This window comes from Anopheles nili, chromosome 2, assembly GCF_943737925.1.
Source record: "Anopheles nili chromosome 2, idAnoNiliSN_F5_01, whole genome shotgun sequence".
NCBI classification, from domain to species: domain Eukaryota; kingdom Metazoa; phylum Arthropoda; class Insecta; order Diptera; family Culicidae; genus Anopheles; species Anopheles nili.
This window is the reverse complement of record NC_071291.1, coordinates 49,740,476-49,756,482: the sequence shown is the minus strand read 5'-3', so window position 1 is coordinate 49,756,482 and position 16,007 is coordinate 49,740,476. Positions and strand designations below refer to the sequence as shown.

At 34.3% G+C, this 16,007-nt stretch overlaps 4 protein-coding genes across 4 annotated transcripts; 2 read left to right on the top strand and 2 right to left on the bottom strand.

Moving 5' to 3' along the window:
- The first annotated feature begins 431 nt into the window (after window positions 1–431).
- On the top strand, window positions 432–4,799 carry LOC128731489 (endophilin-B1). Its single transcript, XM_053824614.1, has 7 exons — window positions 432–509; window positions 599–1,032; window positions 1,113–1,176; window positions 1,390–1,425; window positions 1,627–1,817; window positions 4,005–4,176; window positions 4,436–4,799. The coding sequence occupies exons 1-7, from the start codon at window positions 432–434 to the stop codon at window positions 4,547–4,549; spliced, it is 1,089 nt and encodes a 362-aa protein (XP_053680589.1). The 3' UTR covers window positions 4,550–4,799.
- Window positions 4,800–6,537: 1,738 nt separating this feature from the next.
- LOC128720905 (40S ribosomal protein S18) lies at window positions 6,538–7,560 on the bottom strand. The gene is made up of 2 exons (XM_053814605.1): window positions 7,484–7,560; window positions 6,538–7,243 (listed from the first exon to the last, which is right to left on the bottom strand). The coding sequence occupies exons 1-2, from the start codon at window positions 7,484–7,486 to the stop codon at window positions 6,788–6,790; spliced, it is 459 nt and encodes a 152-aa protein (XP_053670580.1). The 5' UTR covers window positions 7,487–7,560; the 3' UTR covers window positions 6,538–6,787.
- A 563-nt stretch (window positions 7,561–8,123) lies between these two features.
- Window positions 8,124–12,651, top strand: LOC128731533 (arginyl-tRNA--protein transferase 1). The gene is made up of 7 exons (XM_053824658.1): window positions 8,124–8,159; window positions 8,808–8,902; window positions 8,969–9,630; window positions 9,910–10,059; window positions 11,779–11,939; window positions 12,031–12,340; window positions 12,408–12,651. Exons 2-7 carry the CDS (start codon window positions 8,815–8,817, stop codon window positions 12,498–12,500), a joined length of 1,464 nt encoding a protein of 487 aa, XP_053680633.1. The 5' UTR covers window positions 8,124–8,159; window positions 8,808–8,814; the 3' UTR covers window positions 12,501–12,651.
- A 1,334-nt stretch (window positions 12,652–13,985) lies between these two features.
- Window positions 13,986–15,623, bottom strand: LOC128725118 (putative inorganic phosphate cotransporter; the record flags this gene model as incomplete). Its single annotated transcript, XM_053818841.1, has 3 exons — window positions 13,986–14,153; window positions 14,238–14,479; window positions 14,546–15,623. Coding segments are annotated over 3 exons (1,488 nt in total), but the record flags the coding sequence as incomplete, so codon positions are not given.
- Window positions 15,624–16,007: the final 384 nt, after the last annotated feature.

The following is a 16,007-nucleotide window of genomic DNA, read 5'->3' as shown; positions in this document are numbered from 1 at the left end:
AAACTGTGCTTTAACTATCATGGAGACGATTTACCTTTATTTGTATTCAATTCAAAATGAAATGTGAACTTATTATCGCATTAAAAAATCATCAGCTTTTTGGCATGTTTGGCTTATGATTGTTAGGCATTTCTTGTTTTTTTGATAACACTTACGTCAATATATTGACCATAAAACAAAACATCCCTCACTTCCTTCTTTCCGCCACTCTAGAATATGGCAAGGAAAAATCAATAATGAATGTCACAACTCCAAGTGCAGTACACAAAGAAAAATAGCATAAATTTTGCAATACTTCAAAGCTGCTACTACGTTTAATCGTAAATAAAATTTAACGCTCTTAGCTTAGTGGCACATTTCAATTTAAGTGCAGCCACCTGGCTTAACATTTCCATTGCAAGAATCATTTGCGAGTGAGCACTGATCCAACCATGAACATAAAAATGCCGGAGTTTGATGTAAAAAAGTTTGTTAAAGGAGCAGGATCTACTCTCTCACGGGTAGTACAGGTAAGAACCCCGGAAATAAGACTGCCTTATGGATACACGTTTTCAATAATATATTGTTCCTGTACACTGCAACATAATTCATTTTGAAGCTCACTGAAGAGAAACTTGGAACATCGGAAAAAACAGAAATGGATGCTCGGTTCGAACACTTGAATGAACGATCCGATTCGGCAAAATTATGGACAGAAAAAATTGTTCGTGACGCGGAAGCTGCACTCATACCTAATCCTGCTAACCGTGTAGAGGATTTCATTTTTGAAAAAATTGAAAAGCAAAAACCCAAACGATTGAGTAACATAGAGTACCTAGGATTGGATATGATTGAAGGTGGTAGTGAGTTTGGGCAAGATGGTCCCTACGGAAGCGCTCTAATCAAAGTTGGTCAAGCGGAACAGAAGCTTGGATCTTGCGAGCGAGATTTCATTGGTTCGGCTGGAATGTGCTTTATTCAGCCATTAAAAAAGTTCCTCGAAGGTGAAATGAAAACTATTACTAAAGAGAAGGGTATACTGGAAAGTAAACGGTATGGTTTGGTATTCCGACGATAAGATATAATTTTGATGCACCAATATTGACCTGGTTTTCATTTATCGTTTTGTACAGGTTGGATTTAGATGCATGTAAAAACAGAGTTCGTAAAGCGCGCAGCATGATTGGCCAACAAACGGTAACGTTTTTCATTGTCAATATTTACCAACATTTGTTCTTACTGACGTCCAATAGGTGTTACACCGGTACAATAGCGTCTGATATTGAATTAAAAAAAAATGCTATTTTGATTTCATTTGGCTTATGCCGTTCGAAAAAGAACGATTAACGTTTAATACTATAAAAGAACTCAAATTTAATCTTCAAATTATTTAAATGCTTTCATGGACAGAAGGATGGAATATCGCCAGAAATGGCTTTAGAACAGGTACAATTCCTATAACTAAAACATGTCCGTGGCACCTTTAGTAGCAGTAGATATGACGCAAACGATTTATGTTAATAATTGCGTAGAACTTGAATGGTTGATTTGCGACATTCAAAATACATTTAAGCCACTAACGAGCATGTGTAATGCTGGATTTGTTTTGTCAGCAAAAGTTATTAATTGAGTTAACCGTCGTTTTAGGCTGAACGAGACCTACGGGTTGCACAGTCCGAGTTTGATCGACAGGCTGAAATAACGAAACTACTGCTTGAAGGTATCAGTACTACTCAAGCCACCCATTTACGCCATCTACACTCATTCGTCGAAGCTCAAGTTCGGTACTATGGGCAGTGCAATAAAATAATGTCCGATTTGCAACGAGAATTAGTCAGGTAAGCTTCATATAAGATGAAAGCCATACAAGGTTCAGTAAAAATATATGTGCGCCTTGCATTAGTTTTCTGGGAAGGAGTTTTTTAAGTTATGTTGTTCTATGTAGCTTTCGAACAAAAGTTGACCCTTTCATTCATGTGCGTTTAACGACAATGTCTTAATTATTCTTATTAGATCCTTTACTATCCCGCTTTCTCTATCATCCTCTCTTTCTCTTTTCATTATCTTTCTCGTTGTCGGGTCTCTTTCACCAATGTGGGAACAAATGTTAAAATTGTAAATTCCTCAAACAACTTTTCCGAGCAACTAGCATGCGTCCAACAACGCCACGGTTAAGAGTAAATAGTGAGGATATCGATCTTACTTGTGGGCCACCTTATATAAGCAAATTTCAAACACAAGCCAGTACACAACAATATCAACAAACAAAATCTCCCAACCTCGATACGTCGTCCGAATTATTTCCGATCATGGATGGCAGTGTTATTGCGGCGCTTGTTGCCAGCAGTGATCCAAATGATATTTCCGTTTTATAAGAACCGTATGCATTGCTGTCATTAACAGTAATTTTATTTAATACTTAAATAAACCATTGCGTAATATGCATTAGCATTTATTATTTGCCTGTTCCAGATTCCGCTCTTGTGTTAGTATTTTTTGTTTGTTTATAATATTGCATTTTATTGTGGGTTACACTTTTGCTACACGACTACACAATTCGAATCTTAAATAATGGGAAAATCGCTTATATGCTACAAATAACCTTATTACATATATCCCCCTATCTTTTATAATAACTTGAAATAAGTTCATGTGCTTTTATACTTGTAGCTATATTTTATAATTAAAAAAGAAGTGTTTTCATTGCTTTTATACCTGGTAGTGCTTATGTGCAAAATGTGCGATGCTGAAACAATTTCTACTTTTTTTGTCGTTTGTGTAGGAGACTTATAAGTACACTATAATAGAATTCTATGCTATACGTTGCATAATATACGATTTATTTATTCATTTTTATATACATAGTTTATTGTTTATCCTATAAAAATCAAAGAAAAAATAATTACAAAAAATATACGTACAGAGGATTTGCACATGGTTTCCAATGATGAAGATGATGTAATTTACAAAAAGACAGATCAAGATTACAGTGATCAGGAAAACGGCGAACACAAAGCGAATAGCAGAAATTCATTCATATTATTTGAAATAACACACCATGGATTAGATTCACACGAACAAATAAGGCACAGATTTTTGATAGGAGGACCTTTTATGTGATGCAAATTTGATTCTCTGATTCTTCCTGTGATGCAAATTTGATTCACTGATTCGTTAACGAATAGACAAAGAAGAAAAAAGCTATATTGCCATATATCCTTGCCAGCAAGGACCCCCTAACTACTGGAGTTGTTCACGGAAATTTTAAGATTTGTTTCATAAGAATGATCCCACCATGTGATTGGCCTTAGCTACGCCTAAGTTCACGAAATAGTCGGTTATGTGGATGGAATTTTCACGAACCGTAATTCTTCGTATCGTAATGAATCATAATTCTTCGTATCATAATCGTAATGAACACTGCAAAGTCGTATAAAAGACATGTGTGGTGTGCTGTTTTTAACCATATAGTCGCATCTGTCTGGTCTGTGAACGAACGTGGTTCTCATGGTCACAAGTGTCTTCAATTGTCTTTTCAACATTCTGAAATGGGAAAATTACGTTTAAAAATTTGTGCTCATTTTAAATACCGGCAACTAAACTGATTAAGTATTGCAATCTATTGTTAACAAAAAGTGCTCAAATAATTCCCATCGTAATCTTTTGTTAGCATGTAGAATTTTTTTAATTATTTCTTCACAATTCTCAAACTGTTTTCATTAAATTTTGATGTACTCTAACGTTACAATGACAATATAACCATTTGTTTAGCCTCTGATATTTCAAATGTCCTCTCTACATTGTGCTAGTATAATATTATAAACATACAGGTAATCAAATTAGATTGGTTCTAATTGATATTGATTCTTGTTTGTAACTTACATGTTTGTGGTTGTTGTGTAGCTGTATGCTACTATCACAGTTTTTTCTGTTTTTTTTTAAATATCAAATTCAATCGGCTTTTTGTTGTTTAAAATTTCAAATGGCGTTCTCATCAAGTTATCATTCTTTTGTGTAACTGATAGTTTGGGAGGCCCACTACCATACGTACCTGTTGCTGGATATGATGAGGAGGATGCACTTACAAGCCGCATTAATAATATTGAGTTGGGTTCTGCCTCTGGATATCGGCGAGCACGCGTTCTTTGCTCGTACGACGCTAAAGACGGCACTGAGCTAAATCTTACATCGAATGAGGCAAGTATTAAACACTTATAGGTTTTAGATAAGTTACGGTATTTTATCGAGTATAGCGCGCACTTATTTTTGAACAAAAATGCTGATAAAATAGTAACTGCCCAATACATTTGAATCTAAAATTTGATGAGACAGACAGTTTTTTTTCCCCAAAAATTGATTGTTAAATTTAGGTACGCACTATACTCGTGAAAATACGGTATGTATTCAATTATGCGTGACAAATGTGTGAATTGTATGTATGTAATATTTTCCGTAGGTTATATTTGTTTGCGAGTGTATTCCTCCAAACGGCGATTATATGGATGGTAAGCAGGGCCTACTGAAAGGACTAGTCCCAAAAGCTTTCCTCGAGATGTTGGATGATGAATAATACTGTTCATTTGAAGTAAAAAATTTAACGACACATAATTTCTTTGTAATTGAAATCGGATGCTGAGAGTTAACACTATTGTTATAACAGCGAGTAGTTCAACGAGTTATTAAAGAAATATTACGCTATAAGCACGGTAAACAATTGAGTTTCTTCAAATTTCAAAAAGGATTCATGTAACATAAAGATTGAAGAAACTGATTAATTGTGTGTAACATATATTGCCATAACTCATAGCATTTGCTTGATGTATTATATGTTGTCATGTCCGATTAAATGTTAAAAATACCTTCGCACGTTTTTGCTCCTCACGTTGCTCATAATACACAAAGTGCTTTAATTATTTTGCAAGCAGCCGTATAATTATGATGAAAAGCAAAATTTGTTTTTTTAATAAACTTTCGTTAAAGATTAAATACTCTTAGAAATATACAAATTGATCTTAATAGAAAAGTAATGGTTGGTTTGGTCAATTAAGAGTATCATCAATGCTAAAAGTTACTTTTAACTAATAGATGGTATTATAAGCCACATCACAATGAATGTTAAGGCGTATTTATCATCAAAATAACCCAGTTTGAGCAAAATTTCCATGAGAATTAATCTGTATTTTCTTTGTTGCATGATTAATAGGAAAACGTGCAAAAATTTCAGTTGCAACGCCTCAAATTCAATTTGCTTTTTACATCATTACGAAACTGACAGTAATGCATGTGGTAATGTAGTTATCCTAATAAATAGGAATTTCTTCCACTATATTGTCCTATATTAGCATATTCCAATTACAAATCAGAATCTATCTTTAAACCTAATGCGTTTGTTCATATTAAATGATAAATGTTATTTAAAATTAAATAAGGCTAAAAACTAAGATCTCGACGCTTATAATATACCCAACAAATTAAAACTCAATATAATACGCGAGAGTTAAAAACGCTTTAAATTTCTTAAAATAGGATATAATTAAAGTCAATTTGATGAGATTGGTGGTACTGTTGATACTTTAGATATGTATGCGATTTTTAGTAAGATTACCTAGAGGTACGTTAAAAAGTTGATAATTATGATTCAATAAAAGAAGAAAACCAATAAAACAATTAGTATTATTCATTCTCCACTATTGCACTGGTAAGTGAAAAAGAACATTTCTTTTCAGCAAAAACATCCTTAAAGGTTCTTTAGTTTCTTTATCAAAGTGCGTGCATGTCATGTTACAATCAAACTGTTTCGTGAATGGGTCCGACGAAATTATTTAGATTTAATAAATTAACATAAATGTTGTTCCAAAATTTTATTTCCACATACATCCTTTCGCAAGCACTTGCAATCTTCTGTATATCACGATTTTTTCCGTTTTATAGACAACACACACTTTTGCATTTAGATTTATTTTCAAACCGACAGAAACCGATGTCTATTAGAACCGTCTGGGACTTGAGATTTCACGCAAACGGATTGTCAGTCCGTATGCGCAGGCGGTGTATTTATCAAGATTCATTCTCGTATTTATGACGCACACGCTTCGGCTATCCTGTTCCTTTTTTTTTTTTCGAAAATTCTTTTTTCAATATATATATATAATTTTTTTAAATATCAAATTACATAAAATACATCATTGGGATGAATGTAATAAAATAATATATTACTAATGTAATAAAACACGGTTCTACTATGTTGAATTTAGGCTTGTATTTTGCTTATAATATCAACGGTTTTCTTTCTAACTTATTCATGGTTATGAAAATGCCATCTAACGTACTTTCCAGGCCCATCATGGTTTACTATCACTACTAATTTGATGCAGTTACAAAGTTTTACATAACTTTCAAGATCGTGCAGGTCCATCCAGTACAATTCATCATTTCGGACATTTTTTCACACTCTGCATTTGAACGAATGAATGATCACAAAACACAAAATGAGCAATCAGCACTTGAAATGTTGCGTTTTAGACCACATAATACTGCAACACATCTTGTAAAAGCATATCATTGTAGCGAATAATACAAGTTGTTGAAGTACTTTCACCTGAAAGGTGTTTTTTTTATTGAGCACTCCATTTTTACAAAGTTTTCCTCTTTATCATCCCGCTACGCATGTTGCAAACTGAACTACAGTATCGTAGTGAAGTAACACTGCACTCGTTTGTTGTAAATGCTCACTGCATTCTGTCGACACACAATTACAAACGAATGCAACCGAGGCGGATGGCAAAGAGATATACAAACACTTTGCACTTTACTTCTTCTTCGACACACCCACAGTACGACCGCGACGACCCGTGGTTTTCGTGTGCTGACCACGGACACGTAGACCCCAGTAATGGCGCATACCACGATGAGCGTGAATTCGCTTCAATCGTTCCAGATCCTCACGAAGTTTAGAGTCGATGTTCGACGAAGTCAGTTGCATGTATTTACCGTCAACAATATCCTTCTGTCTGTTGAGGAACCAGTCGGGAATTTTGTAGTGACGAGGATTCGAAATGATGGTAATGATCTTTTCCACTTCTTCGTCCGAACATTCTCCGGCACGCTTGAATGGATCTACATCAGCCTTCTTGAGCACTACATGGGCATAACGGCGACCGACTCCTTTGATCGCAGTCAATGCGATGGGAACCGTACGTTTGCCATCGATATTGGTGCTCAACACACGAAGAATGTGCTGAAATTTCTCTGGAATCACCAATGACTAAAATTGAAATAAAAATAAACAATACATTAATATACATCTTACATCTGGGAACTAGTGCAAAGCGTCTCAGCGTTCTCATGTCAACAAAACGTTGGGCATGGGCATGGGCATGTATCGAGTTGCTTTAAGCCGCCACCAAATACAAATACGTTCTGCAAACTGGATGTTTAGCTGCTTCGCCGTAATGTATAGCTTTACACACTGAGCAAGACGCTTTACTACGAACCAATAACGTACCATTTTCGTTTAGTTTAACAGCGGCGCTAAATTTGCCTACTGCAGACGGATTCAATAAACCGGAAAAGAACGAGAAGTCTTTCTGGTTTCCGGCAGGTTGACTTTTATTTGACAACTGCGCGTTTATGGAATATCTAGGGCTGCGTTTTTAAACTGTCAAAGTCTCATGAATTGTGTGAAACAACAATTCAAACGCATGGATGTCACTATTTTCAGCATTTTGATTGCATTGTTTTCAAAGCAATTTCCATTATTCTATTCTATTATTTTTAGTTTCATCAATAGAAAGAAGAGGAGGCGAGTGTAATATCATAGAAAAAATAAAAGGAAACTATATGCTTGAAATAATGGTTTAACGTTGGTTATACAAGACTTGCGTACTTTTGTGGTTTTAGATGTAACAAAGACGGTATCTTATTTTACAAGTATGTAGTATATTCAACTGTCTCGCAATGTATCGGCAGATATAGTATCGCAGACGGTCGATAATGATTTTACACCATAAGAACCAAAGCAACATTATAAGACGTAAAGAGTACAATGTAAACTATTGTTGACAAAGTATGTGAAAACGTCATAATACTATTTCTAACAAAAAAAGAGCGGAAGCTAACAAACAAACAAAACAGAGAAAAAGTTCTGCATTGTGAGTAATATTCATAGAAATCGTTTTGCTGTAAATTCAAGTTACTTTTGGAAACAATGGCTCGGAATGAATTTTAAATAATGTTCAATACCAATGTGTGTTCGGTTTTTTTTTACAACTATGACATCAATCTTCTACAATAATCATCGAACTGCAATCTTAGAAACCAAGGATATTTGGAAATTTTGATATTTCTGAAAATATTGGTATTGGATTATTGGGCATTCAAGTTAAGAACTGTGTAATACCTACTAGCCGCTGTTCTCAAACGAGATCAGCGTACCAATACATTGGATTTTTTTTGTGGCAAATTCAAAGTATGTTTCTGTCAAAGATATAAAAAAAACTATATTTTCTTTTTAAGAAGTTCGGATTTTTCATTGCTAAATCATGGCTTAGATGTACTAAATACCTTTTGTAAGCAGTTGATAACTGATAACGATCGATGAAGTAATTTCATTATTAATTTTAAATTTTTTTAGTTGATTTTATAATCATTTGATCCATATTGAGAGATATTATTAAACTATGTAGCAATAAAACATCCCAATTAGTTTGGGGTTAAAACGGTATTTAAATCACAAATTTTGTCCGCGATGCTTAATGTCGAAAAATAATTGTTATTTTACCGTCGTACCTTCATTTATCATTACAATGTAAAAAAATCATTTTCAGAAGCGTCAACATGCAGTTTTCAGTGGTGGAATTTCAAGGCAAACATTCAAACTATCAGTGTGGATACTGTAAGCAGTCCGATTCATGCACCTCTGACGGTATGACTTTTAATCAATTGTTGAAATAATGACTGCGATTATCAAGTTTATATTTGAGTATTTTAGGAATGTGGGCACATAGGCTTAATTGCCAAGATTATCAAGACTTGATCGATCGTGGCTGGCGTCGTTCTGGATGTTACTGTTATAAACCGACGATGGATGTTACCTGCTGTCCATCATATACAATAAAATGCGATGCTTTGAATTTTAGGTTGAACAAGTCTCATAAAAAGATCATTAAGAAAGTGCATAATTTTTTGCGATACGGGATTAAAGAACCGTGCGATGGTTCGAACGAGCATACTAAAGCTGAAGAAGATTCGTCTTTTGACCAACATATAAGTGGTAATGAACAAATTGAGTTACCTTGCGTACCACCAACACTTCTGAATCTTGATGATGTAAGATCACCGCAAACTGATTCGAGTGCCGAAATTTTATTGAATGTTAGCGAACAACAATCAGGTAGCACGGCAACCGTACAAGTGGCAAATTCATTAAATAATTCAAATAAATTCAAGGATCTAAACGCCACGACGCCACCTAAGAAAGCAAAGCTGCTACGTATTGAACGAAAACGTGAAAAATTACAGAGAAAAGGATACTGCGACGACGAGCTTCAACAGAAAATGCAAGCCAGTTCTAAGAAACAGAACGCTAAAACCTTAGAAGAATTTTTATCTGAAGCTCCTCAGGACGACGAAACATCAGCTCATCGTTTGAAGGTAGTTTCATGTGGTTGAGAAATGGGGCAGTATTGAATGTTTTATTGTCTATTTTATAGGTAAAATATGTTCTCTCTTGTGATGGTGCAACTGCTGCTACATTCAAGTTGTACAGCTTATACCAGCAAAACATTCACAATGATCCGTCATCCAAACTGTCCATGGACCGTTTTAAACGTTTCCTTGTCATGACCCCATTAAAGGTGAATATTCATAGTACTAGCTAATATTTTCTCTTCGTTTTTTATGTTTCTTTTCCATAAATTAAACGCGTACTAGATAGTGACGCTTCCTACTTTTGGAGCGGAATTCAAAAAAACCTTGCAAATTTCTTACGCTCTGTATGCTAAATATCAGACGGCTATACATAATGATCCTCCCGGTGCGATTGAAGACTATCTGGACTTTTTGGTGAAATCGCCATTACAGGTATTTTATTGTGGTTTATACACTGTATTTTGTTATCACTTGCTGTAAATTTTTCTCACTCTTGTTTTCTGGTACATGAGATTATACCGTTCAACTACGATAACTTTTTGAAAACTATTGATATCTAGATCCGTTGACATTTTTGTTATAGCTGTAATAGATATAACACAAGGAGATAATATTTCTTACAATTTTTGTACTCCAATTAATGCGTATCTAAAACAGTACAATCAACATGCTCAATAGATAACAAATGAACCATGCATTGAGATTGATTGACAATTCTGGTATATTTGTGCCATGAGCAGATATGAAAAACGATTTTTTTCATTTTTCTATTTTTATATGTATTGTTATTTTTTCTATTTCAAGCTGCTCAATAAATAGAAAACAAACTATTTATCAGCTACATCACACTTCAACATAATGCTACCCATTATCCATTTATGTAGTATAAAGTATTTATTCGATATTTGAATTCAAATGGACCGGGCAAGATAAAAATATTTTCGTGGTTAAAAAAAATTGGTTAAATTTTGTCGAAGCTCCAGAAAAAATTTCTCTAAAAGGAGCTGACGCCTTAAGTATAGAAATAAATATTAAAAGGAAAACGTCAAAATAATATTAAATCATACTTCTATATTAACCCCTTTACTATCTTTGCCGAGCAGTTTTGGTTCTCCTTTATTCTACCTTACTCGCCTTATGCGCTGTAATTATCTTTTTATGTGAATGTTTAGGTTCTCTGCAAATGAAGTTGTTTTAATTTTTATATTTTTTTAATAGTTCGAAATAATTTTATCATTTATTAAATTGTTTGACTCAAGATACGATAGTGTGTTGTTCGTGCAGAAGCAAATGCGGTAAAAAGCTTCGGAAATAAACTAGATATAATCGCGCTGACTTTAATATATAACTGTGAAAACAATAATTTTCTCCCGTCCGAAGAAAACTAGAAAATTTAAGCAATGTTAGAACTTAATAAATGGAATTCGATGATCTTGAAAGCAAACCAGCTTTTTCAATCAATTTTTTAAAGTATTTTTCTGATACACTGAACCAAATATCTCGTTTTAGCATAAAATGAAAAAAAAAAACTATATTTTTGGTTTTGGAGCACTTTTTCTCAAAACATACATAAAAACGGGTGACAATTTGTTTATCCTTTTCCTCAAATTGAAGGACTGTGAAAGAGTTAAACTTTAAGTTATTTTATTTTTGAAAATTTTGAGATAAAATTCAAATATCCGTTTGTATGCTAGTTTATAATCCCAAGCATCACTCACTCAGCATTAATCACTTTGATAAATTAACTCTGCAACAAATTGATGTTTTATTCGTACAATTACGGAAAAGGAAACGTTTTTTATTCCACTTTCATCTTTTTTGTATCTCGTATACGTCAAACATATCGCTTTCTACTAAATTTTACGTACTGATTTTACATATCAGTAAGTTAGGTTTTTCTTCTCCAATCTGCAAAATTTTAGTCTTTTTTTCATTTCGCAAATGCATAAAGAAAATGTAGAATGGATGAAGGGAGGATGAAACCCGAACTTCTGATTAAAACATAATTAGTTGCAGTGCTATTTTACTAAATTGCATTAAGAATATTTGAGTGTGCAATGTTTAACATGTACTATTGACGATTATTATGTTAATGATTATTGATCTAGCAGATTCTATTTCTGAGACATTTTTTTATACACATTTTGGTAGACTTCGCAGGGTTTTGGAACCTTTCACCAACAGTATTGGCTTGACGATCGCTTGATTGCTGTTGGCGTAATTGATGTACTGCCGTATTGTGTTAGCTCAGTATACTTTTTTTATGATCCAGAATTTAAGTTCCTTTCACTTGGTACTTATGGTTCACTAAGGTAAGATATCTTAATGTTTCTCAATCTTGGATAGCTTATGTATAATTTTATAATAAGTACATCATTTAATATATCTTTACATTTATTTTAGAGAGGTTGCCTACACTCGTTCTCTACAAAAAGAAATTGCTAGTATTAAAAGTTATTATATGGGATTCTACATTCACTCCTGTCCAAAGATGCGCTATAAAAAAAACCTTCAGCCTTCATATTTGCTCTGTCCGGAAACATATACCTGGCATATGATTGATGATACAATTCTGTCCAAATTGGATGCTCATAAGTATAGCAGACTTAACGATAAACTTACGGAGCAGGATCGTAATGCCACGACGAAACAAGATTTAGAGGATGTACTTTTACTTGTAGATAGATCATATATACCTTATTCACGTTATGTGGTAAGTATGCTAAAAATTATTACAGAACTTGTCCCACAATGTAATATTTATTTTTTTTTCGATACAGAAGATTTTTGGAAAGGACATACCCATTTTGGCCGAATATGCTCAGTTGGTTGGAAAAAGCTGTGCGAAGAAAATGTTGCTTTACGAAGTTTAGATGATAAGTCCTATAGTAGCTACGATATCTCTTTTCAGGAGTGCGTATAAGCATTTGTTCTATGTAGTATTGTTCAATGTTTTGTTTTATATTGTCCCATTAATCTTGAAATGAATAAAATGACAGCGATAGCTAGTCAATATGTACAATCCGATAGTTATTTTCAATACTAGCTGATTTACCCGATTTTATTCGGATCAATATTAAGCACCATTTTTACATATGCTGGTACTACTACTATAAATGCTGAACTATTGACAAACATTGATGTGGCTATTCGTCTTTCTTCAAATTCTATCTGCATTCATTCTATTCCTATCTGCACCTATTCTGCTCCATCCATCTTTCTCGGACGCTCTTGAAACAGATTATACAATTTGCAGTACATCATATTTTCTAGTTTGCATAGACTCCTTCAACAAATCTATCAACCGTCGAAGCTATTACACTCGGTTCTCTGACCAGTATATCCTACCTACGGCGGGTTGTTCAATGAAATCCTGTTCTCCCATGTTTTTCCATATTCTGCTCCAACAAGTTGAGAGAAGCATATGTGCCAAATTTCAGCCATATCGGTCATTATTTGAATTTTTAAGCGAATACGGATTTTTAAGCTGCGGTGTGGAAACAGCAATCAAGCTATCAATAAATTGTATTACTACTGACTTATTGATTCTTTGATTATTTCTTCTTTATTTCCTTCTTAAAGATTAGGCAAGAGCTTAGATGGAGAATTGTTGTAGCGCATAATCGAACGGGTAATGCTTTTAGCAATATAAATTCTGGATGAAAACAAGGATTTTTGATAGCATACGATACACAATCATATTTCTATTGATGTGAGCTAACTTAAAGTCTTCTTATTTTTCTTCTGCTTTGTGAAATGAAATGTAGCCTTCTATATTTGAATTCTCCAAAGAATCACTTCTAATATATTCAAAGGTTGACCACTTCTTTATAATCTCGACTATCTAGAGTCATATGTCTTACAGTGAAATACACCGGATACAACCGTCCACTTCGTGAAGCAACGATTGTATGTGAAGGTCTGTAACTTAAAGTCACACATGTTCAAATTCCTTAATAAGAAAATAGATTCAATCAATATCTGCTTGTTCATTATAGAAGTAAACGAATATTTTTGACATTTTGCTTGCCGTAACGGTTATTTTTGATCCGGCACAATAATATCTAAGACATTTTCGTTCTATAAATATCCAGTATATTTTATTGCTTGTCGGTGGAATAATCTCCATTACTGGGTTTACGAAAACTATGAAAAACAATACGTTGGCGTTCAACAGATTTTGGTATTGAAAATGATTTTAAAGTCATGATTGTTTAGTGGGGAATAATTTGTAGAAGGTTTTCCTGCAAAAGTTCCTTCTTCCTCTTCGTCTTTTGAAGGAGTGTGAGCGCCAAGAGGCTAATAATAATGATTTTTTTTTGCATTGAAGTAATATCTATTATAAATATTGCTTTTGATTACAATTCAATGCTAGAAGTTCTTCTAAACGTTTCTGTAGGAGGTTGTTCCTTGATTTCATTCCATTCTTGTGTTTTTCCTGAACCAAATAGAATAAATATGATACCGGAAATAATATAGAATCCGGCTGTCAAAAGAAACACATACTTCCATTCGTCCATTGTGCTCTAGAATGGTATGGTTAAACAATAAATCAGAAACCTATCAGTTCTATACAACTTGTTGATAATTCAAGACATGTGCTATACTACCTTTTCTTTCGTGAAAACTGCCACGATCATTGGAGCTAGAAAGCCAGCTGTTGTTGCGAGAAAATTCATCATACCGTACAAAGTAGCAGCAAAGTTTGGTGCCAAATCTTGTGCATTGACCAGGTTAGTTATCGTTGATGCACCGTTGAAGCCGAGACATGCAACTATACACGAAACTGTTACCATGGGATTCTGCGCGATAAAGGGTAGTGCAAGCAGAAAAAATCCAGGTAGAAAATGTGCTGAAAATATTAAATAAATCATGATGAATATGTCTGAAGATATCGATAAGAAATTACAAAACATACAAAATAGAATGAATGACTTGCGTAGTGCCGTTACGCTTATGCGTTCGTTACGGCGCAATAAATCTCCAATGTATCCAAAAAAGAATCCAGAGAACATGCGTGCCAAATAAGGTAAGCTGGACAAAAAGCCCGCATTGGCTATGTCGAATCCCAATACTTCGTTCATAAATTTTGGAGCCTGTGTAACAAAAAAATTCAGTCCCCAAAAGCTACTGTAATGTGATAGGATGAGTGCGATGAATGGAAGAGATGTAACAACCGCCCAAAATGGAGGTTTGGCTTTCATAGTAGATATAGTACCGCCAAATGAAGTTTCTATTAGATCGCGTTCTTTTTTTGTTATGGTCTTGTGCACACTTGGAGAATCGGCAATCAACCACAACCAAACAATTCCAATTAGACCGGCTAGGAATGCCGGCACATAGAAAGCATATACCCATCCGAAATGTTCTGTTAAAAGCCCTGCAACAGGCCACGTTACTACTGTGCCAAACGTACTGCCACCAGCGATGCAGGCTACCGCTTTACTTTTTTCATTTGGCGGAATCCATCGAGATATTACATTGTGCAGAGTCGGATAAACACATCCGCTAAGTAAACCGATCAGGAAACGTCCCATAACTACAATCCAGGCATCGATGGCAGCAAAGACAGGGAATAGTGCCGTGACAATAGCACATAACAGGAATGAGTATCCGATCAAACGTTGCGGACCATATCGCTCGGCAAGCGGTCCAGCAGGAAGAGATGTCAACAAATAACCGTAGAAATAGGCTCCTAAAATGTGACTCTGCATGTTTTGAGTCCAATCGTAGCGTGATCCATAGTTAGGAACAGGTGGTATAGCAGTGAAGTAACCGTTATCGAGTGGTGATTTAGAGATTATCGGCACATTTTCGAAGTTCGAGAGAGTTGTAGTGATATTGTCCAGCATAATAAAGCTATTATTTGTCGAGATGGTAATTGGCTGTATCATGGCTAGCAGATTTATCGACATATGAACACGCAACATGAACGATGCTGTACACGCCACGAATATCATTATCTTCACTATGAATCGTTTTGGTATGCTTCCTTTTAAAGTAACATGTAAAAAAATGATAGAAGTTTAATTGAATGAATACTCATGTAATTTATCCTTAGATGATATTCTATACACACCTTTGAATATTTTGATATTAAACTTCATGGTGATGCAAAATTATACTTCTAAGCTTAAATGAGCATCTGTGAAAAGGTATTTGTTAGTTATGAAAATAAATTATCAATCGTCGGAATATCAAAAAGAACATATAATCAATCAATCTTTCGTATTTTTAATTTATACATCATACTTACATACATTTAAAAACGTATGAATTTGACACAGATTCAGGTTTCACACTCTATAATTTAGAAGAAGTATGTGAAAAAGTATGGATTTTACACATTTCCACGGGTTTATCATTGCATAAAATCTCTT